Genomic DNA, 23985 nt, shown 5'->3' with positions numbered 1-23985 from the left:
TTCAACTGATAAGTTGCCATATGCATTCACAAAGTGTGACAGAATACTCTGAATCTCTTCCAAATTATTGAGGATTGTTTTCCAAGGTTTTCAGATGACCAGTCCATCTTGTTTCTGAGTCTTTGCAGGTGTTGGCCTTTGTACACCACACTCGCTTCATGCCCACAAGAAAAGTGTATGGAGACTTACAATTTGAGAACGTATCTGCCTCTATTAAAGCTCTTCTTACACACCCAAGTAACCACCAGATGTAACTAGTGCTTCAGGCAGTGTGTGTAAGATAGTTCTTGTTTGATTTCTGTCGTGAAAGCATTTGTATGCCTCCTTTGAAAAAACACCCCCGAGCAACGTAAGTTACACGGACAGAAGTGCCAGGGTGGACAGAGCTATGTTGGTGGCCAACTCATAGCAATGGTTTTATTATGTGGACGGAAGATCTCTCTCCCCAGAGTGACTACATGAGCGACCGTACAGTGGCACAGCTGCATCAATATAGTTGTGCCACTGTAAGCTTGCTCATGTAGACATGGCCTTAGTTTACTATGACTAGGGTTTTCTTTTCAGTTTCAAGTTGTTTCCATGTTTTCCCATTTACTTTAATGGTCCACCATTGTCTTTTCTGGGTTGTACAGCACTAGGGACTTGGAGCTAGGCTCCTTTGGCTGGGGAGTTGGCCCCTCCTTGCCTGTATTTCACCTCCCTGTAGTGAGATGGAGCTGAACGTTGTAGTACAAATTATGAGTATAGCTTTATGCACATAAATTCATAACCCCAGTTTGTAAATGTATCTCATAATGACCATCTGATGTACAACATTACAAGCTTTCATAAAAGGCCTTACTTGACATACATTGTATATGAGCCATTGATTCAATTGCATATTGCTTGGGATTCAGACCCCCCTGTTCTCCCTTTTTGGTGTCAGGACTCTGAGTGTCACAGAAACGTAGAGATAGCAAAAAATTACTCTAGCTTCTCTTTTTCTTGTTGCAGTCCAATCAGTCACTGCATTCAACTGGACTAAGCAGTTTTCATGTTTGATTAAACCTTTGCTTTGAGAAAATCCTGGTTTTCCAATTGTGAAGTCCAGATTTGAGAAAAACCCTATCCAAAGCAGCATTGCACTACATCCACCAAGGAAAGCCAAAGGACTTATCCACTTTCAGAGAGATGGGCTGTCAATCTGCATTCCCCTGGCCTCTGCAGTAGCATCCCTGTCCACCTAAGGTTTCTTCTGGGCCCCACAGCAGCATGTTCTAGTCAGCAACCCATCTGTGCTCTCCGGAAAGAGCTTTCTTTTCTCTCTCGGTTTGAAAGGAACTTTCTCCTCTCCCTCTTTTCCCTCCAAACAGGCAGGCTGGGTCTGGTCACAGGAACTCCAGCCCCACACCCTGGCTACATCCCCACTTGGTGCTTTCTCAGGCCCCTGCAGATCCGCCTCCCACAGACCCTTGCTCACCCAGGGTCACACATCATTGATGCTAGCAGCAAGGCCAGGTGCAGGCACCGCTCCTCAGGGTGCTGAGACCTGGGGAATAACACAACCCCTCCCCTCCAGCCAGGGGCGTTAGCCCTCAATCAACCTTTCATCCGAGGAACTCGCACTAACGAGGGGGCGCAAAGATGTGCCCGGGGCGCAAAGATGTGCCCAGGGCCCCGCAGTGCCCAGGCCGCCTGGCTACAGGGCGACCCAGCAAGCCGGGCTCGGCCAGGCAGTGGTAGAGGCGTGCAGCCCCCGGGGGCGCACGCGCGGTGGGTGTGTGTGTGGGGGGGGGACCAGCTCTGCACACGCCACGGACGGGCCGCGTGAGGAGGGGCGGGCCGTGTGGGTCACAGAGGAAAGGGCGGCCCTAGGACCGCGCAGCCACCTCCCTCCCACCACCTCGCGCTGCCCAGCCAGCTAGCCCGCCCGTCCCCGCGCGCAGCCCAGCCCAGCCCAGCCCGGCCGGAGAGCTGCAGCGCCGAGCAGCCCCGCCATGCGCGCCAGGTGAGCGGGACCCGGGATGGGGGCGCGGCTCCGCTCGGCTCGGCTCGGCTCAGCGCGGCGCTAACCTTTCCCCTCTTGCAGGTGTCCCCCCCGGCGGCTCTCCCGGCTCCTGCTCGGGCTCTGCATCCTGCTGGCGGCGGCGGCCCCGGAGCGAGGTAGGGGACGAGCTGACTGGGTGCGGTCCCCCACGTGGGAGCGGGGCTGGCCAGAGCGCGCCCCGGGGGTCCCGGCTCCCCGGGCGGGCAGGGGGCTCGGCCCATCGCAGCCCCGCGCTCAGTCCGGAGGGGGCGTGGGTGCCCTGTCTTGCTGGTGGGCAGCAGGGGCGCCCGGCGGGGGGAGGTCTCCAGCTCCCTGTCCCCCGCCTTGTGCCCCGCTCACCGCTCCTGGGTGGCGGCGGCGGCGGCAGTGCTGGGGTCCGCCACCCGGTGCGGGAGGTGAGTTACATTCATCTGCTCATTGCAGCCTCCCGGAGCCCCCCCCCCAGCCAGCCTCTGTTCTCGGCGCAGCCCGGTGGCGCGTGGGTGACTTGCTAATTGTTTGAGCCCCGGCACCTCTCTCATTACCAATGAAGCCCTGCAGCCAAGCTTTCCAGCCGCACCGAGCTCCTCTTCTGGGCCAGCTCCAGAGCTGCTCTACCCCCAACTTAAGTTGGTCCAATGCGAAGTGTCACCTCACCCGCCTTTTCTCTCCACTACCCCCGGGGCCCACACGGCTACAACCTTAGTAACATTGGCCCCTATACTTCGCAGGGCTTTATCGCTGCCATATTTTTTTGGCCATCTATCTGATGCTGGTCAGCACGTGCGAGCATTGGAATCAGCATGCCTGTTGGGTGTAAGAGTAACAGGCTTAGATCATGGTGGAGGTGATGTGTGGCTATAGTCCCTGTTTTAGCCCAGACTGGAAGAAGAGCGCTGGGTGGCTCGAAATTCGCCACTAGAAGTTGGTCTAACAAATTATATTATCTCACCTACCTGGCCACTGGCATTCTTCTCCCCCTGATGGGATCTGTTAATGATGGTCAGAGATGGGACCCAAGCAGCAGGCTGTGAGGCATCTGGTTAAGCTGCAGAAGAAGGTGCTGGAAATGCAGAGTTTGTCAAGAGTTTTATTTTTTGGCTTTTCCCAGTGCGAGAATGGGAGCCGATTGGGGCCATAGCACCTTCTGTATTTTGCCTTGTTGAGTCATCGTAATCCTTCCAGCTTTGAAGGGCTTTACTGAATCTAATGCATGGATAGTTCAGACTGTATGCGTTAAGACAATACTTCATGTACTATTTTACACATGTGGTGAGTGTAAGATTTGTGATCCCTTTTTATAGCCTTGCCTATTCACAAGTGGAACGTTGTGGTGTTAAGTACTGTACATCTGCACAACTATCAGACATGGGCTCTGCATACTTAGCTCTTTTGTACATTTAATGTGAAGTAGTATTTGGCTTTATAAGGTTAAAGTACTTGTGCAGCATATCTAAGTGGGAGTTGGAGTGATTTGTTCTAGCAACAGAAGTGCATATTATATTAAGAGAAGCAAAGACTTGTATGGGTGAGCAGGGAGGAGGAAAGGGGGAGGGGGGGAGCTTTTTACACTGATGGTAGATAAGAGGAACAATCCTAAAGCTACTTAAAAGGCTACCATGTCAGTTTGCCTACTCTGAAGTTAACATGTTAGGGCAAAGGAAGAGAGGTTTGCAGAGGTCAGGATGAGAGTTGCTGTCTTTCTCATACTTTGATTTATTACATAAAGGCAGAGCGTGGCGCCTTAACGTTTGGGATGGCAGCTTTTTTTCATGCACGTGGTCCAATTAGTGTATCGTACACTATATTGTAGTATAGTAAAAAGACAGCACAGGAAGCTTCAAGTAGAAGCTAGGAAAAGAAAGTACTCTCCATTCACCAAGACACATGGTGACTGTTCCAAATGAATACCTGATAGAGGTAATCTCATGCATCAGAGGGTACAATGCATTAAAAAATTGACTCGATGAAGGAATATCTGCGTGTGCAATGTTCCAAAAGCAAAGTATAACTGAAAGAAGACCCAGCACCACAAAAGTAAACCCCTCTTAATAAAAAAGGGTAATATAACAAGTAGTAAAGTAAAGGTTTGTCTCTGCTCTCTGTAAGAAGAGACTATTAGCCTGTTCGTTTCAATGTTAGTTTACAGAAGTAAGCTGAGTATTTCTCTTGCTTGTGTGCATCAAGATACTACCTACCAGCTGCAGAGAAAAGGAGGATTGGGTAGGATGTCCTGTGCATGACTGACAAAACTTCATTACAGAGACAATGTATGGATGAGGTAAATGTATCAAATTCCTGCTTGAGGAAGTCATAGAGCAGGACTGCCACAAAATGTCATGTACAGAGCTCTTAGCAGCAGGCAAGGCTGGCACATGCTTAAGATTTGCTTCTTACTTTTTTCTTTTTTTGGTTTAAAAAGGTATTGGTAAACAATTTGCATTTTAAGGTGAATGCACCCAGTATGCATCTGAAAGCAGAGCTTTCCCTAGGCTTGCTGCAGTGGGAGGGAGTCCCATGATTCTTAGTCTGGCTAATTGATTCTGCTTTTAACCTGTTGCGATCCATACTTTTATCTCTATTCTGATATGAAGAGACCAATGCGAACTCTTAGCTGTGTACTGGGCACCCCACTGTCAGGCGCTCTGTTTGTGCTCAGTGGGAGCCTTAAAGAAAACAAGCCTCAGGAAAATGATGGTACGCAAGAGACCTGAGCCAGGTGCAAGCTGGGCTGTATGGGAGAGAGACAGAAAGCACCTCCCCCTCCATTTCTAGGCCTTTCCAACAGCTTATACCCTCCAGACAGGAAAATTCAGCATGTGCTCAGCTCTGCAGCCTGTCTCTAGAACCTGGCTAGTTCTCCCGCTCACTGAGTGAATGAGCAGCCGGCAGCCTGAATGATGTTCCCTTCCCCGGCAGGGAAGCATTATTACTACTTCCAACTCTTCCAGGCAGGGTGGAGGCCTTGTCCCCATCCAGCACTGCTGTAGCTGCATTGTGCAGACCTGGTCTGCAGGCACAGAGAGCTGCAGATTGGAAAGCAGAACTTTGCCCTGCTTCAGACCAGCATGAACTCCCCAGTTTCAGTCCTGGCTTTCCTTGCCTACATGTTGGGCCTGTGCAGCTACAGCTGGGGTGGCAGCTGAGCTGGGTCACGTTTCCAGGGCTGGCAAGGTCTTAGTGCCTTGGCTTCTGCTGTCAAGTTCTTTCCAAGCAGAGAGAACTTCTTTCCAGCAGGGTATCAGCTCCACCGTCTGCTTCATACTGGTCTCTACCTGGCCAGTCCTTCATGCCAGAGCAGTTTTGGCAGGTGCAGTGGGACAGAGCTTTCCATATAACCCCTTCCATTGTGGGGTTTGCATGCTCACGATCAACTTGAAAATGGTGCCTTGAACCAAGCATTAAAAGTAGTTCCTGGTGCTGTGGCTGCCTCATGTCTCCCGGGTGCTGCTTTTTCTTTTACAGTCATAGTTTCCTATATGGATAATGCTCTCCCCTCTTTTTGCTCCGTGAAAGATTTACATGCAAGAGGGAGATGAATGTCTCGGTCAAACCAGGGCACTGGCTGAACACACAGGGCTGAGACACACAAAGTAACTGAGACGGAATATTTTTCTCTGGTCTCTTTCCATATAGTAACAATAATCTTAGCTGCTACGTATAACAGTAAGAAGGTAAAACACTTTCAGACCAAAGTTTTAAGTTGGCTGTGTCCCCATTAATCTGTAAAAGCAGCTGAGCATCTTTTTTCCATAAACTCTCCAGTTCATCCTGCATGGTCTTGTTCTGGCGAACTCAAATTTGGCGGTGTGCAGGGCGCTATTGTGGAGAGCTGTGTGTGGGCGTGGCGCTCCTTGCAGGAGCGGGGCCTCAGCTTTGTAGATAGCTTGTCCTCCTGAATGTGATTATAGAAGCAGAGCACACTCTGGAGAGAGAAAATGATGAAGCAGGAAGCACAGAATATTTGGGACTTCTCAGCGCTGCCATAATGTAAATGCTTAATAGTAATAACAGATTAAATACCTGTGTGTGGTGTACTTTAAAGAGGTTTTTTTCTTTAAAAAAAAAAAAAAAAAAAAAAAAAAAAAAAAATTGGTTTTGGTAACATCCTTCATCAAAACTCCAGACTGCTTTTACTTTAAGCTCCCATCTTGCTCAGGCTGTTGAAAGTAATTTTGGGTGGAAGGGAGCATGAGCTGAAGTCTGTGCATGCACAAATCCCAGGGTGCGTGTGGTGTGTGCTAGCAGCCCCCACGTTAGAGCAGGGATGGTGAAGGTGGAATGAGAGAGGAGGGAAGCAACGCAATCTACTGGAACAAGAATAATAGCTGACTTCAACACCCCTGATATAAATGGGGCGGGAAGCAGGAGCTGGAATGTGGCATTGACAAATTATTTATGGCTTTAGGAAACAAATTCCTCTGGGAATAGCTCAGCACGCTGGAGCAGAGGTCCCATCCCAGGACTCAGATACATGCGTCAATGAGGCTTGAGGCTCTGCCCCACTCAGATCAGGTGGTTGGATTTGGTCTTAGTCCAGCATGACACACAGGAGTAGGGGATGGTGCGTGAGGCCATGATCCTCCAAGGAGCACTGCACCCTTAGGCCCCTGACTCCGTCTTCTGCCTTCACCTCTGAGTGTTCCTCCTCAGGCTGTGTTAGCAGCCAGGCTTCCGTCCAGAATAGGAAATGGTCCACAGAGGGAAAGCGTACATATAGAAGGGGCAGAGAGAGCATTGCCTCTTGGCAGACAATGTTCATAGATGTCAGTGCCAGACAGGGCCATCTAGTTTGGCTTTCTGCATAGTACAGGCCAGAGAACTTTGCCCAGTGAGCTCTGCATCAAGCCCATAATATCTGTTTGAGCTGCCACATCCTTTGTGAAAGCTATCCAGCCTTGAGTTAGAGTTCAAGTGATGTTCCTAGGTAAGATGTTTCATTGATCACTTGCCCTCATTGTTAATGAATGTGCCTTGTTTAGATCCAAGTTTGTCTAAATTCAGCTTCCAGCTATTAGATCTTGTCCTACCTTTCTTTGCTGGATTAAAGTAGAGTCCCCTGCTATCAGAAATCTCTTCCCATGTAGTTCCTCAGACAGTGATCAGGTCAACTCTTAATCTTCTTTTGGATGAATTTAGTAGATTGAGATTTTTACATTTCTCTTGTTTCTGTGACCCAGGAACTCCTTAGAGCTGATTGGCAAGGGAATTGCAAGAATATCCTGATTCTCACCAAATAATGTCACGTGAGATCTTAAATAAAAGCTAGAATCACACTGGTTATTAATACCATAGTGAAATGTACATGCAGGTAAAAATGGCCATACTAGGTCAGACTGGTCCATCTAGCCCAGTATCCTGTCTTCTGACAGTGGTCAATGCCAGCAGCTTCAGAGGGAATGAACAGAACAGGCAATCATCAAGTGATCCATCCTCTGTCATCCACTCCCAGCTTCTGGCAGTTAGAGGACAGGAACACTCAGAACATGGAATTGTATCTCTGCCCATCTTGGCTAATAGCCATTCATGGACCTATCCTCCATGAATTTATCTAATTCCCTTTTGAACCCATATACCCTTATACTTGTGTTCTTTCACAACATCCCCTGGCAACTTAGTATAGGTTAAAACAACGAGAGTTCTGTAGCACTTTAAAGACTAACAAATTTAATTTCAGCAGGCATAAGTTTTCGTGAGCTCCAACCCACTTCCTCAGATTACTTCCTCAGATTTCTATTAATTGCATCTGAAGTGGGTTGGAGCCCACGAAAATTTATGCCTGCTGAAATTAATTTTGTTAGTCTTTAAAGTGCTACAGAACTCTCGTTGTTTTTGCTGTATACAGACTAACACGGCTACCCCTCTGGAACTTAGTACAGGTTGACTGCATTGTGTGAAGAAGTACTTCCTTTTGTTTGTTTTTAAGCTGCCTATTAATTTCATTGGGTGACCCCGGTTCTCGTGTTATATGAAGAGCTAAATAATGCTTCCTTATTCACTTTCTCCACGCCATTCATGATTTTATAAATCTCTATCATTCCCTCCCCCAGTTGACTCTTTTCCAAGCTGAAAAGTCCCAGTCTTTTTAATCTCTCTTGTTCCAGACCCTTAATCATTTTTGGCAACCACATCTGCGCACAGTATTCAAAGTGTGGGCGTACCATGGATTTCTATAGTGGCATGATATTTTCTGTTTTATTATCTATCAGTTTCCTAATGGTTCCTGACATTCTATTAGTGTTTTTGCCTGCTAACGGATAGATAGCTACTATGCATGATGTATGTGTACTGGAAATACGTTTTAAAGTTTGTATCAAGGCAGAGTTGAAAAACAGGTTTTCTGTCAGCGTGCCTCTCAGGCATGTAAATTAAGCATTGTAAATTAACACAATAACATCATTTACATACAAAGTCAATGAGGGGTGTGAAATCACCAGGGAGGCAGCACACTGGAGAATCGGTGGGTGGGTGGAAGGAGAATGGGAGGAGGAATCATGACTTTGGGCACAGGCAATGAACTTTGGGGGATATAAGGAGAAAGCAAGGAGACAGCCTTTATCCTGCACCTAGGAAGTGAATGGACAGTGTGTTTACATTAATGAAAATAGGATCTTCGCCTTCCTTGGTGGAAGATGCAGCAAAAGACTTTGGTGAGATGACTTTATTAGACAGGAGGTTAGTCTGTTAAGTTTAGTCTCTAGAGAGCATGTTCTGTTCTTAATCTGCAAGACAAGGTGAGGGCTGGCCTATGCCTGAGCAGAGGAGTTATTGAGTGGCTAGCTGGCCGGAGGTGTCAGGAGCTGACACCCACAGAAGCGTAAGCTATGCTCCCTCTCCATGGAGGCAGGGTGGGTAACAAGGGGACTCATGGACCCGGCACCCCAAGAAGCATCACAACTACCTTCTGCGATATGTCACAGACTCAAACACTTGGGAGCTAAAAGCTTCATCCCGCTACAGGGGTCTAATGTATTATCATATGGCATAACTGAATCCAGGATGGAAGCAGTGAAGATAAAAGGACATCCACGCTGAGGGTGTAGAGCCCTGTAAATGACTTGGAAATGCATTTGATATCTAAAGGCTTGTCTGCAGGCTGGGCTGTGGGGGTGTGAACTGCAACGCGCAGTAGTGTGCTGCATTCCCTGTAAGTGTGTGGATGCTGCGGGGGTGAACTAAAAGGTACTGAGTTCACATTAACTTATTCCTGCTCAAAGGGGACTTCATTAATGAGAAGTGGGTACCTTGTAGTTTACACCCGCAGCTTCCACATGGCAGAGTTACACTGCAGCATGCTAATGCATGCTGCAGTTCATACCCTGGTAGCAGGACAGCATAGACATAGCCTAAGGCAGCAATACATTGACCCCTTGCAACAGAAAATGTACAACTGTTTGAACAAGTTAAAAATTACTCAGCAAATGGTCAGTTCTCCTAAACTTAGCGGGTAGACTAGGGAATAGAGACTGGCTCACATCCAAATACCCCTTGGACACTGAACAAGCTCAGATCCAGGTCTGAATTGTGTGGCTCAGACCCGTCTTTGGTAGAAACTTACCAAAAAGATGTTTTTCCATGTTCCTGCTCCTTTCCATGGATGTGTGTGATATAATAAATTGATGTGCACATACATACACACACACGCCTTCTCTTTCCAGCAACCCTTGCGTCAGTCTCTGGACGTATTTCCAGTCTCATTTGGAGTGGAGAAAGATATTGAATCTAATGTAACCTTTGGCAGGTAAGCAGAGAAACTAGGGATTTACTGGCTTCAAATGCTGTCAGGCACCAACCTAAAATATATACTCGAACATATATATGATACTACCCATCTAGCATGGATGCCAGTGGAACAGACACTCAGACTTCACAGTGACCACTGAAATAAAATGCCAGTTATAGATCTCCAGGGACAAAAAATTATTCTCGTATAAGGTCCAGTATGTGCTATTTTGAGTACCAGAGCAGTTCCAAAATAGCATTGCTGACATCAGGAGTCAGGGACTGTTTTTAATCCTGGATATCTCTGAAACTATCAGGGCTATAAATGACTTTCTGGCACTGGAAAGCTGAGAATTCCTCTTTTTCATATGTCTTTGAGCATTCAGTATTAGCCATGATGATTTGTGAGATACAGGGTACTTGGTGGTTCTTTCATCAACAGATGCTGAATGTGTGGAACTCATTGATGCATGTTATCGAGGCAAGTAGCTTGGTACATGAAAAGAAAAGGAGTAGATGTTTATATGAATGCAGATAGTCTTCCTAATTGGACTAACTAGCAGAAAAATACAAGAGTTATCAATTTTTCTCTTTCAGGACAGAAGTTGAACGGGAAACTTTCCTTCATAGTAATGATATTCCATAGCTATGCGTATTACAGGGTTTTTAACCTCGTGTTGATGGTGCCATCAGTCCTTGGGATAACCAGGATACAGGTCTGAGTGAAGCATTGGTCTGTTCTGGATGGCAATTCCCGTGTGTCTCATCTCCAGCATGATGAAGGGTTTGCGAAGTGTGGTGTGCAGGACGTGTCGGAGCCACTGAGAGCAGTGCTTCGCTGAAGCACGGCCGTGTTACATGAAGAGTTTTTAATTGTTATAAGGGAAATCCTTCCTCTTGTCCATGAGCATCTTTGTCTGGTGAGCACGAACATCATTATTTATTTGTCAGAGCACCTAGGAACCTCTGTCATGGACCAGACCCCACTGTGCTAGGTGCTTCCCAATCCCTGCGCAAAGAGTTTATGGTCTTAAGTAGCTTTCCCGTGTCTGCATGCTGACTGGGTCGGGGGGTGGGGTAGCCTAGCTGAGGCTGGCTTGTGTTGCCGGTTCTGTGGCTGCTCTGGGCCCGGAGATCCATTCCTAATGGAGGAGGATTTGCCTCACGTTGCCCATTAGCATCGATGTCTGCAGTTCCAGGGGGCTTTTTCCAGGACCGGCAGACAGCCTGCAGGCGCTTATCTTCTGAAGCTGCCTGTTTCCTGAGATCTTCAGTTTCTGCTCCTTGGAGCAGAAAGCTTTGCAAATACACCCGCCCCATGGAGAACAGTAATCCCTGGGATAAGATTGTGTGCACTGAGGGACAGCAGTTCACCTGAAAGATGATCCTTCCTCTAGCCAGCTGAGGGGAGGAGGTGCTTGCTTTGCCTGTGAAAACAGGGATCGGCTTCTCCATTATCTCCATCTTTGTATGCAGTTTGCTTTTATCTCACCCTAACACGGGGTGTTAGACCAGTGGAGTTGCCTGGAAGGCTGCTGGGAGAAAAGGGCTGGGAATTCCTTGCCCAGGCAGGTTAGTTTTCTCCCTTTGTGTGAGGGGATGGGTAATACTTGCTGAAGGGTGTAGATCTCTCAGGCTCTTTCAGAGCGTTTCCCAGCTGCCTGGGGAGAAGAACCAGAGAAAGTTTTGCTAGGCTTTACTGACATGCATTCCGTTTCTTTGAATGCTGGGAGAACAGAGAAGTGTTGTAAGGGAGACTTACAGCGCTCACTAGCCAGGCACCAGCATGCATGTGTATTGGGTGGAAGATGGCTCCTTGCCTCTCTCTGCAAGGCACAGGTGTGACTTGCAGTACTGTTGCTCTTTCAGAGCAAGAGCTGTGGTGAACAAGCCAGGGGCCTGATGCTCAGTGGATGTAAATCAGTGAGCTCAATTTACTTTGATGGAGCTAGGCCAGTTGAGGCCAGCGGAGGATCTAGTCCAACCCCAATACTAACAAGGGTTGAAAAATGTCCCTGAGACCTGTTAGCCCAAGGACTAAGGCTTCTACATCGAGTGACGCCTCCCATTCCCCAACTCTCTGTGCTGCCATTCCCCTGCCGCCAGGGCAGGCCCTCTCCTCAAGGCTGCTAAGTGTTCTGGACAGGCAGGGGGATCCCTGTCTGTCCTAGGCAGCTCTGCCTGGGAACCAAGCCCAAAGGTTAGCCTGCTCTTTGTTCACAGACGCAATTACCACTCGCCTCTTTTCAGACAGTAATGCCAAGGGCATTGAAACTGGCGCACGTGCTGCTCTGCTCTGCTCTTCCCCCAGCCCCAGCGTCGTCCTTCCCAACAAGTAGTTGCAGGGCCTACCTATGCTGCTGCTCTGAGCTGCAGTCCTCTTCCACAGACCTGATTCTTGCTGTTTTCACTGCTGCGCACAGACCTCTGAAGAGCAGCAGTAAAAGCTAAAGGGGCTTTGTGCAGTTTGCCCTATGCCCTGGTTTGGGAGAGCTTGAGCAGCTGCCGAGGTGCTGAAGCAGGCTGTCTGCAGACTCAGGGAGGCAGGCTGCCTTGGGTGACACTGTTCGTATTTGGAGGATCTTCACAACTGCAAGGGCTGGAAACGTATGTTTTTAAAGGAAAGACGCATCAAGCACACGTACTTTATACCTAGCACTGAAATTGGATTTCAGGTGGTTAAGCACTGTCCCTTGGAGACATTGTGGTGGCATTAGTTAAAAAATCCTCACTGTCAAAAATTTGCAACTTCTAGTTTCCCTTGTTTTGGTTTCCTGTCAATGGTCTTGTTCTGCCAGTTTAAAGAGCCCTCTGCTATCAGAAATCTCCCTTTTTAGGTACCTGCTTACCAACTGTGATCCAAGTCACTTTCTACCCTTCTCTTTGTTAAGCTAAATAGATTGAGCTCCTTCAGTCTCTCCAGGTAAGGCAGCTTTTTCAGACCTTGCCTCGTTCTTTTTTCTCTCTTCCCCCTCAATAAGCTGGTACAGTGGGGTGACTGGCTGTATCTAGACGTGGGCTGAAGGAGTCCAGGAAGGAAATAGCCCTTTTCTTCCTCTTTCATCCAGCTCTCTTCTTTCCAAGATTCAGCCTTGCTCCTGAGATGATCCCTCTGTGCCCAGGGGAGTTGCTGTAGGTAGGTATCTGGGCATTGCCCTTCTTCCTGGGGGTTGGCAGCCGGACTTTCTTTTAACACGGTGTGGATCAATGTGGGACAGATGTACCTGGAGTTTTGTCCCACGGCCATTCCTTGGAGCTGGATTGGTATGGACATGACTCAGAGAAAATCCCCTCTGCCTTTTCTTTCCACTGCCAGAAGAGAGAGATTCTTACATCATTTGAGCAGCGGATTCTTATCCTGGGTCTGGGAGCAGTATGAAGAACACGTTTTTGTAACCCTGCTCCACTCTGCGTGTGGAGGTGCCTGCAGATAACCCTACTGTCTGTCCTAGCTAACTTTCCCTTTGCAGTTGGCTCCCTGTGTCAGAGGCCACTTTGGGGCTGCTGGCTGGTTGCCTGACATCTAGTCGGGTGGTAGATAACCTAGTAGGGAGCATGGTAAGCTCCAAGGTCTGTTGTGTGTAAGTGTGGGGATGGAAGCTCTGGGTCTGAGCTGCTGTGTGTAGGGCAGCTGTCAAAGGAGAGAGCGGGTTGAAGTGGTGGGTCAATTGCCCTCTTTGGCTTTGGGGGAATTGCTGATTGTTCAGACTGAGCCAGTGGCGCTGACAAGGGGAGCTGGGGTAAGGAGACGGCAGTGTTCATGCTGTGAATTATGGAAAGCAGTGGAGAGTGTGAAAGGTGCAGAGCTCTGGGACAAAGAATTCCCTATGTCCTGCCTGGAAGGGAGAGGAAGCCTGGGTGAGGGGCTGAAGGGACATGGTGGAATTATATGTAGCACTGTTTGAGAGTATGAGATGAAGTTGATGGCAAACAGGGTCTGCAGGCACCTCTAGGATACTCTATTTAAATGTCAGTAATTCATGTATAGAGGTGATTCCCAAGAGCAGCCCTGGGGTATAAGAGGTGGGACCCACTTGGCCTCCTTGGTCTGCCTTGAAATGTTACCGTGTGGTGCCATGGGTCAGGTATTATGTGCAACTTAACCAGCAGAGGTGCTTACATGGTTTAATTTCATTCTTTTTTCTCGTTATTTATTTCCCTAACTGCTGTTCTCTTGTGTGCATGGTAGCTTTTTTTCAGACTGATGTGTTTTTCAATGGTTTCACAGAGTAAGTTCTAAATACTTAACAGTGCCAGAGTGTGCTCTGTTTTTTTCCCCCCCCCCCCCAAAAGTCTGATCATTCACCAAGAAGAGAATGTAAGCTGGCATTTCAGAAGAGAGTTCAAAATGATAAGAGACTTTTAAGATTAAATATCAGATACACAGCAGCAGGCCAGGGCTGTGGGATTAAGAAAGCATTTTAATGATCTTCAACCACATCTGACATTTAAGAATGTGTCAGAAGTGAATATTTCCAAGAAAATAGTATGTGTATACGTTTGTGTCTATAACACAGTTTGTGTCTCTAACGCCTATATTATTAGGAGAGAAACATCCAGGACAAATTGAGAACTCATTGGTTTCTTGTGCAATCCCTTTTTGGAGTTATAGGGGTACGTCACAAAATTGCATTTATGAACCATAAATCTATACATCCACATAGATATTTGTTTTATACTCCTCATTGTGATGTTTGAGTGCCTTTCAAACAGTGCACGACAAAAGTGGAATTTTGGGTTTGGAGTGAACTGAACCAGGGAGAACTGAGGTTCTGCTTCTTGGACAGACAGTAGAGATGGAGTTAGTAAATTTTACAGTGACACAACATGCAACCTGTGGAATTCACTGCCACAAGATATTGAGACTGAGTTCTAAGAGTTAGATATTTATATGGCAAATAATATCTACATATGCAATAGCCAGTATATAAATCCCTTACAATTGATTAATGCTTCAGTGTATAAACTCAGCCTCTCACTAGTTGGGTAGAAGGAGTATTTTACACCATTTGCATAATTATTTGCATAATTAACCCACAGTACTTGTTGCCAAAGATGTCACTGAGATCAAGAGCTTAACAGGATTAAAAAAAGGACTGGATATTTATATGGACAATGAGAACTTCCAGTTTTATATTAATGAGGATTAAAAATACAAGGCACTGAGAGAGAGAGGGGGAGAGAAAGCAAGGTGAGAGAGCAAGGTACAGACACTGTGGATAAGATGTATCCTGATATAGTAAAAAATGAAACATCGAAGAGGCGACAGGAAGTGAAAGAAGGTCAAATAGCCTACAAAGGCTTGGCAGAATTCAGTGAATTTTACTGGTAATAGCTGAATAATTTGATACTTTATTGTGATATCCAACCAGCGCCAAGTCCAGTACTCAAGTACTGTTCAGCAAATAGAGTAGATTGATATTGGAAGAATTTATCAAATGCCTTCTGCGAATGTTCAGCCAGTCCTACTAGCCAGTGGAAAGAATTCATTAAATAAGAAGTTGATGAACAATCTGTTGCAATTCGAGACCTGAACACAACTGTTTAACTCCTTTCAATTGTTGGGTGGACTTTGGAGTTGGAAGGGGAGCTGGTGGTGCAAATGTATTTTACTCTGGCATAGTCATTGGACTAGTAGGTGTCAGGTTAAATTTTCAAGCTTTCTGTATGTGTGATTTTATTTACACGCACACACATGAGCGAGGTTGGAATTTTATAAATGAGTTATTAAATGCCACGTGTTACAGTAGTTCAGAGTCAATGCCATTTCTCAGTTTTTTTTATTATTATTTATTTAGACAAGATGGCTATTGTAGGATAACGGCGTCTTTGTAAGTAAAGGATTTAAGTGTGTGCACAACTTAATAAATCCATTTGGGCAAAGCTGTGAAGTAGAAAAAACTGGCTGTTGAGTCTGAGCCCCAGTTAGCTCTATGACTGAAGGCTGTAAGAACCACAAGTCTTGTGCACATCTTGTGTCACTGTGTTTAAATCCAGACTGGTGAAATAACATTCAGTGCGTTTCGGAGCATTGCTGTGTATTGTGTTGCTCTTGCCTTTGTTTGTTCAGTGATCGGAACAACATTTTTTTCAGCTGTTCTAATCCAGAGACCTTTCCTTTCCACTGGAGAAGGATTCACATGCACTTATGTGTGGATATGGCTTTGTTGTGTGCTGAGTGGATTCTCTAAATCCTAAGGGGAGAGGGATCGGATCTGGATGGGTGTGGTAAGAAAGGGATTATGGGGAGTCGTGCTGTCAGGATAAACCTGTGACCCATGGCTAGTCCCTTTAAAGTAGCTGATCGTGTCTGTCTGATATTTTGGGGACAGGTCTGCCTCATCTTCTGGCTGCAGTGAGTCCAAGATGTAACCCCCTGTAGCCCTCTGGGTGGGTTCCCTGCCTGTGCAGTGGGGTTTGATCTCTGGCACTGGCAGACTTGGAGGGGGGTGGAGGTGTGGCTGTTGTATTGGTGGGGCTCCTTCCCAAGGTGCATGGTAGAAAGCGGCTGCTTTGACATGGGACAGGATTTCTTGATGCCATGGATATTCCCTCTCCTACCCACCAGCCTCGGGTTGGCCCTGATGGAAGCTGGAGACCTTTTACATTCTGCAACCAGAGCTGGCCTCAAGAGCTTTGGCCTACAGAGCAAAGATGCTGCAGGCAAGCTGTGCTCCAAAGTGAATTTTGAGAATGCACCCGCTGTATTTCAGGAGCTCGTCAGACTCCCAGGTCAAACCTCACTTTTTGAGGAAGTCCTCGAATGTCTCATGCTGTCCAGTGTTATGCCAGAGAGGCATTTTTATGGGAAACAACCTTTTTGCAGGAACCACTGTGAAAAATCATCCCCTTTCCAATGGCATTTGCTGAGTCTTCTAATAGTCTGATTAATAGGTAGGGCTTTTTCTGCTTCTCAGCTGACGCGTAGAAGGATCTTTTGAGGTTCCTGAAAACAATGCCTGCTCATGAACAAGGGCCGGCTCCTCTCTTCTGTCTCTGTGTGCATCTGCCTGCTGGCTGCCTCTTCAGTTTCAGTGTTGCTGGTGGGCTGTCTCTTGCACAGTCTGGGGCTGAGCGAGCACGTGAGTATGCTGGAGTGTGAGACAACTCGCCATCGACCCAACCGTGACACTGGCAAAATGCTGCCAGGGGCACACAGGAAGCATGCAGAAAAGAGAGAGAGGGAGACTGGACAGCACCTTGATCCCTCCCAGGTACAAAGGTGTCCTGAGTGAACTGGCAGAACAGTGAGCACACCATTTTTAGATGGAAATGTGTCTGGTGTGTCCCAGGGGCGCCCAGGCTTGGTAGGCCCCTGGCTACTACTTGCCCTTAGTGTGGGCAGCCTGGTCTCTGTCTGCCAGGGTCAGCTCCCTGACTCCACCAACTTCCCAGCAGCACCAGCCCTGCCCTGCCGGCCTCGTTGTGTGTGCTGGTTAGCGTTAGGCACTTGCTAACCCCTCGTCCTCTGATTGGTGCCCAGTGCCTGGTCCAGTTCACAAAACACTTGGATTTGCCACTCCTAGGGGAATAGTACACACCAGCTTGCAAGGTTCATCTCCGGATCGCCACTCCGCTTATTGCACAGCACTTAGATCTATTTATGGTGAAAACAAGAATAAGTTTATTATCAGAGCACAGAAATCAAAAGCTAGTAAGAAAGAATATTGGAAACAGACGGCTGCATATAAAACAAAATTGTAACACGCTTTTTAGAGCCTAAACTTAACACGCAGGACATTCCCCTGTCTGCTACAGGGTAGTTTACCCCAAGTCCTTTTCTCAGTGTTTTCAGCCAGGATGGCTGAGATTCCGCTGATCAAGCCCCCTGGCAGCCTATCTTCTCAGATTGAAGGATGCAAGCGTGTCTCTCCGCACCCCAAATATGTCAGACCAAACCTTTGAACTTCATCTGGAAATGGAGTTTTCCTCCCCTCCCCACTGCCCCGGTGGGTACCTGGCCTTTTAATTTTCTTCCGAAGTCTCCGCCAGCTCTTCATCAGCATTTGACATTTCATCAGCATCAGCTAATAGCCTTCTGTTGTAAGCAACCCAGTGGGGCCACCAGGGAGAGATGTATTTCCCACCTTCTGTCTGGAGAAGTTTGTCTCAAGGCATGCTACCTCCAAGTAATCTGCCTTAAGCTACAAGGCTTAGAGAATGTCATTTTTAGCATCTATACATAACTTCTAATATTTTCTGTTCATACATCTCACAATGATTAGGAGACAGGCTTTCATTAGAGACCTTGTTGATACTCTTCGGTTCAATCCAGGAGATCCATGTACCTCTGTGTCCTCTGCCAGTTGTCATCAACAGGTTCTTGGGTCACTATGGGTTTTTTGGTTTGTTTGTTTGTATTTTTTGGTAGTTTTGTTTGTTTATTTCCAAAAGCTTCCTCTTACTGAACCATCTAATCAGTGATTTGTCCAGGTGGTGAGTGTTCTTCTGCACAGGTTCTGTGCATCATTTGTGCAGTGGTAGAATGTTTGAGAGGACTTGTATCTAAATAGCAGTAAGGACTACGTTAAGTAAGTTTGACTGTCACTTTCTTTGTAGAGCATCTAGCACAGTGAGACCTCTTGGCCTTACTCTAACACACTGGATTAATTATTCAGTGTTCTATGTCAACTCACAGGCCTTTCAAATTTGCTATCATTTTTCTACTTCATCTGCAAAAAACCAAACCCCTGTAATTAAAAGGTCCCTTTCGTCCCACACTGAACCTCCACTAAGACTGTAACCAACAGGAATTGTGCGTTGTTGACTAGTGGCTAAACCACACCTGTTTTGATAACCTTAGATGCACATACATAATGTTGTCAGTTGCTCCATTTATGTTGTGAATGCTGGACTAATATATGCAGACTTGTAACTTTCCCAGCCAAAGAAATGACTCATAAAAATATTTCCCTCCACTATCATGTTAGGGAAATGCTAAAAACTCCTAAATCAGAGGGGAAGTAAAACATGAAAATCTTTCCTAATAACTTGGTCCAGAACAGCTGATATGGCTGATAAGTTGCAAGCCTGAGAACTGTTGGCTTAGCTGTTTCATAGTTCTGAATTGTTCTAAATTATTATGGGCATCAATTACAAACTGAATCATTATGTCAAAAACAATAGTAAGACATGCTAAATACGTTGTGATCTGTGACGTCTGCTTGTGCATGTTGTTCAAGCTTAGCTTTTGCAGGCATCTGTTTAGATTTGAGCTAACTGCTCTCCAAACTCCTCTTTCCACTAAAAGGAAATGTGCATTTGCTTATGAACCCAGCTTCCTCAAAAAGCTTCTCTGTTAAGGGGACATCTTGGGGACATTAGGGGGGTCTGTCTGCCTATATGGTGGCTGGGCTTCTCAGCCCAGGCAGAGCATTAACCCTTGGGATGCTGGTCACGTCTCAAGCCATTAAGACTGCATGTCTCCAAGGATATGAGGTGTCCCTCTGCCAGGATCTCTTCCCCCCTATAGCCCATCCAGCCAGAAAGGCTTGCTCTGCCTCCTGCTGCTGCTGGGTCCTGCCTTTCCCTTTCACCGAGAAGCAGCATGGGGCAGGTGCTTGGAGGTTCAGGTGGGAGAGCAGAGCCAGTTCGAAGCACAGGGTAATCCCTGCAGGAGAGGTTCATTGGGGGGCCCTTTCTCAGTGCCGGGGGGCCGGGGGGGGGGAAGGGGTAAGAGTGAACAAAGTTCCCTTCATAATGAGTTCACCACAAAACCCAAGAGCAACATACACATTTGTCTGATTAATAAAACCAAACACTGCTCATCCCCCTCCCCTCAGGAAACTGCCTGTCCGCAAAGCTGCCGCTGTCTGTCTGTATAAGGGAGGCTGAGTGGAAACCCTCCACAGAAGTGAAACGGGCCAAGCTCGTGTCACTGGCCAGACTGGGTGACAGCTAGACAACAAATGGGAGGTTTAGCGTTCGACGTTCGTCCAGCTTTCCTGGCCTCAGGAGGCATGAGAGGCCCTGGGGGAGGCCCTGTACATGATACGTGGAATTTACTTTTACGGTGGGCTCTGTCCAATAAAGTGCAAGCCCTGCATTACTCTCCAGCGTCTGCTTTCAGAGCAGTCCATTTCCAAGTCCTGTGTGAGGTTTCTGTGCCCTGACTCCCTGGAGCATGGAGTTTCATTGGCATAATCCTGTGCCTGACGCCTTGTCAGGCATCTGCATCCCCCCACTTTAGTGTTTCCTTCACCTGCGGTGGGCAGAGACTGGTCAGTCTTGCTTCAGTGATGCTTGTTTCAAGGAAATGTGTAAATCAGAGGCTGAATTTCAGCTCCTGTGCCTGTCTGTCTCAGTTTTTGTGCGCAGGTTTGGCCATGGTTATTACTGTTGCGATAGGAAAAAGCATGACTTGTGAGTTCTGTGCCCAGGGGCATTCTACACATGGGTTAGGGATAGCAATTGGATCAGTGTGGTCTAACCTGGCTCGTCGGGTCATCGCACAGCAGCACTGCATGCTGCTGTGGATGTAAAAAGCCTAGCCAGCTTGTTGAGTGAAGGTGAAGGGAGCTGGGAGTGTGGTGGGATGGGGAGACCTAGCCTCTGGCGCAGGAGAGTCCAGTCTGCCATGCACATGGAGTGTGGGTAGGGTGCGTAAATGGGCTCTACGGAGACTTACCTAGATAGTTTCGGCTGAAAGGAGGGTTTTGCCGACGTGGGGGCTGAAGGTGGGTAGAGTGATAAGGAAGGGTCGTGTTTCCTGGGCTGTGCAAGGGGTGAGAGAATCAGACCTTCATTGATGCCTCATTAAAGTCTGGTTGAGCCCCTTCTTCATAGAATCATAGAAGATTAGGGTTGGAAGGGACCTCAGGAGGTCATCTAGTCCAACTCCTGCTCAAAGCAGGACCAACACCAACTAAATCATCCCAGCCGGAGCCCTGTCAAGCCGGGCCTTAAAAACCTCTAAGGTTGGAGATTCCACCACCTCCCTAGGTAACCCATTCCAGTGCTTCACCACCCTCCTAGAGAAAATGTTTTTCCTAATATCCAACCTAGAGCTCCCCCATTGCAACTTGAGACCATTGCTCCTGGTTCTGTCATCTGCCACTACTGAGAACAGCCTCCATCCTCCCTAGAACCCCCCTACAGGTAGTTGAAGGCTGCTATCTAATCCCCCCTCACGTTTCTGCAGACTAAATAAGCCCAGTTCCCTCAGCCTCTCCTCAGAAGTCATGTGCCCCAGCCCCTAATCATTTTTGTTGCCTCTCTCCAATTTCTGTAGAGGGGTGCCCAAAACGGGACACACTACTCTAAATGAGGCCTCACCAGAGCTGAATAGAGGGGGATAATCACTTCCCTCGATCTGCTGACAATGCTTCTACTAATGCAGCCCAATATGCCATTAACCTTTTTGGCAAGAAGGGCACACTGTTGACTAATATCCAGCTTCTTGTCCACTCTAACCCCCATTTCCTTTTCTGCAGAACTGCTGCCTAGCCAGTCGGTCCCCAGTCTGTAGTAGTGCATGGGATTCTTCTGTCCTAAGTGCAGGACTCTGCACTTGTCCATGTTGAATTACATCAGATTTCTTTTGGTCCAGTCCTCCAATTTGTCTAGGTCATTCTGTATCCTATCCCTGCCCTCCAGTGTATCTGCCACTCCCCCTAGCTTAGTGTCATCTGCAAACTTTCTAAGAATGCAATCCACCCCATCCTCCAGATCATTAATGAAGATGTTGAACAAAACTGGCCCCAGGACCAACCCCTGGGACACTGTGCTTGAAACCAGCTGCTAACTAGATAGACATCGAGTCGTTGATCACGATCTGTTGAGCTTGACGATCCAGCCATCTTTCTGTTCACTTTATCATTCATTCATTTGGAAATGGGCAAGTAAGAAAATATTTGATTGCTGGATGTCAAACAGCTGAATGACCCAAAATTTTCCCAGCAGCATCTGCGCATGCACAGGGGCGGCTTACAGCCCAGTCTCGTCTACGCTGCACATGATGGCTATGGAAGGAAGTTCTCCAGGCATTCTGTGGGCTGGACAAAGTCTTGTTCATTTCTAGTGAAAGCTGGTAAAATACCACTCATGTCTTAATCTTTGGCCCGCAGCACCTTCCCGTCTCCCTGGGGGTTGGCTCTCTGGAATACTCAGCCGTTTTCCATGTTTGTGCTACTTTAGTGGAGCAGGACTTAAGGCTCAGTCTTGATTGTGAATTTTTGTGCTTGTCTGATGTAATGTGGATTCTCCGTGGACCGTGTTCACAAGCTCTGGTCCCATTCATTTAAGGTTGCTAGGTAAAAATGGCACCGTCTTACCCCATGGACCTGCCCCCTGTGTGCATTCAGACCTGCTGGTTTTGGTGACAAAAGTAACATCATGGTGACTGACTCCTGTTAGCCCTGCAAAGCCAGCTGCCCTCTGGGAGAGGGAGCTGGTGCATGGACCACCTCCTGTATTACCAGGAGAAGTAAGGTGCCAAATTCTGCCCTCGTTGACACCTGTGCACTCTCTCTTTGAGAGCAGTGGGGCAACACATGTGGGAAAGTAAGATTTGCCCTGTCGAATCTGACATGCAGGGATGACTGGTGAGTTGAAGGTGGCAGCCTGTCCTTGGGACCTGAATTTGCAGAACTAGTTAGTAGGAAAACCATTTCAGTATATGTTAGCTGAGTCAGTGGGACATGGAATCATAGACGTGCAATAAGTCCAATAAAACCTGAAGACAGAGAGGCCTCTGTTAAATAAACCCACTCTTTGCTCTTTCTATGGGAGGAGTCGGCCAGTGGTGGGAGAGGTTCTGGCTGGAAAGTAGCCATCAGCTGGGCACATCTATGTCAGTCACCAACCGCACTGCTAGAAATGTCTGTTCTGCCACCACAGCTGTGCTGGCTGAAAGGGCTTTGAAATGACAACGTTGACAAATGGCTTCATAGCATGTTGGGAAGCTGGAGTAGGGAGAGACCAGGCTGCATGCACCGCTGCGACCTTACTCTTTCTGTACGCATTCTATGGGCTGGAGGAAGCTTGTCTGTCAGCCTCTTCTCGCATCCCAGCTCCCAGCGTCAAAGAGCTGCGTCATCTATGTCTGCTGGTCACCTTGTTTTCCTGGGACTGTCTTTTTCACCCTTCTGTTCTTCCTTTGAAAACGCAGGAAAATGTCTGGGAGCGGAGACTGCCCACCTGAGTGAGGGACATGCAGCGGGCCCCTCCGTGAACACCTACACACTGCGTACTTTCACTCCCCAGAGCGAAGTCTTGCAAGTGTGTGTGAAGGAGTGAGCCTCAGGGTGAGACACCGCATGTCAAATGGGCAGAATCGTGTCCTAAAATAAGCAAATGTACCCTACTCTGCTGCTACTACTACCCAGATTTTCCTATAAAAATGGGAGAATCTGGCAAAATGCTTTCTCAGTTAATTTCTTTCTGAGCAGATGTGGCTAAATGAGTGGGAGTCTAGACAGTCCTTTGGTATTCAGCCATGGTTGATGGGTTGGTTTATTTAACCACGCAGATGGCGTTTTACGCCAGGTTGCTTCGGTTGCTCCCCCAGGTTCATGAAGCAACAAGAACTGGCAGTGAGTTGACTGTTCCTGTCTAGATTATCCTGTTGGACTTCCAAACAGCTTTTATTGTGGCAGGCAGTGAACAGAGAAAAAATATGCTGGAGATTAAAGGTTTAGGTTTCGCTCCAGGTATTCGAAGAATAAAAGCCCTGCTGTTTGTGCAGTGGAGTATCTGATACCTGGCCAGCTGCTAGAATCCACAGTCTTGGATTCTGCTGTGTTCCTAGACTATCTTCTTCTGACAACCCAGTTTTGGTTACAGGTTTAGCTGTTTGTACCTTCTGCCACAGAGAAGCTAAAAGGTGGTGTTATTAACCTCAGCAGAGGTGCTGGAGTGAGAGGCTAGTTTGCTACCCATCCAGCATAAAACATTTGCAAAGAAATATCTGACCCTCTTCCCCCATGAAAGGGACATGGTCAGGCTAAAAATAATATTAAAACACACTTATAGAATCATAGAGTTGGAAGGGACCTCAGAAGGTCATCTAATCCCACCCCCTGCTCAAAGCAGGACTAACCTCAGCTAAATAATCCCAGCAAGGGTTTTGTCAAACTGCAGCTTAAAAACCTCTAAAGATGGAGATTCCACCACTTCTCTAGGTAACCCATTCCAGTGCTTCACCACCCTCCTAGTGAAAAAGTTTTTCCTAATGTCCAACCTAGATCTCCCCCACTGCAATTTGAGACCATTGCTCCTTGTTCTGTCATCTGCCACCACTGAGAACAGCCTAGCTCCAT

At 47.4% G+C, this 23985-nt stretch overlaps 1 protein-coding gene across 1 annotated transcript in view; it reads left to right on the top strand.

Annotated features, from left to right (window-relative positions):
* Window positions 1-1909: 1909 nt before the first annotated feature.
* Window positions 1910-23985, top strand: part of COL18A1 (collagen type XVIII alpha 1 chain) — a 219766-nt gene continuing 197690 nt past the window's right edge. The window contains exons 1-2 of the mRNA XM_067548600.1: window positions 1910-1987; window positions 2069-2142. Of these exons, the coding sequence (XP_067404701.1) occupies window positions 1977-1987; window positions 2069-2142 (85 nt within the window). The 5' untranslated portion in view covers window positions 1910-1976. The remainder of the gene's footprint in view (window positions 1988-2068; window positions 2143-23985) is intronic.

The sequence above is a fragment of the Emydura macquarii genome, unplaced genomic scaffold, assembly GCF_026122565.2.
Source record: "Emydura macquarii macquarii isolate MOO-44397 ecotype Brisbane River unplaced genomic scaffold, CSIRO-AGI_Emac_v2 contig_1253, whole genome shotgun sequence".
NCBI classification, from domain to species: domain Eukaryota; kingdom Metazoa; phylum Chordata; order Testudines; family Chelidae; genus Emydura; species Emydura macquarii.
Note: the sequence above shows the minus strand (reverse complement) of the source record. Positions and strands in the feature narration are given on the sequence as shown.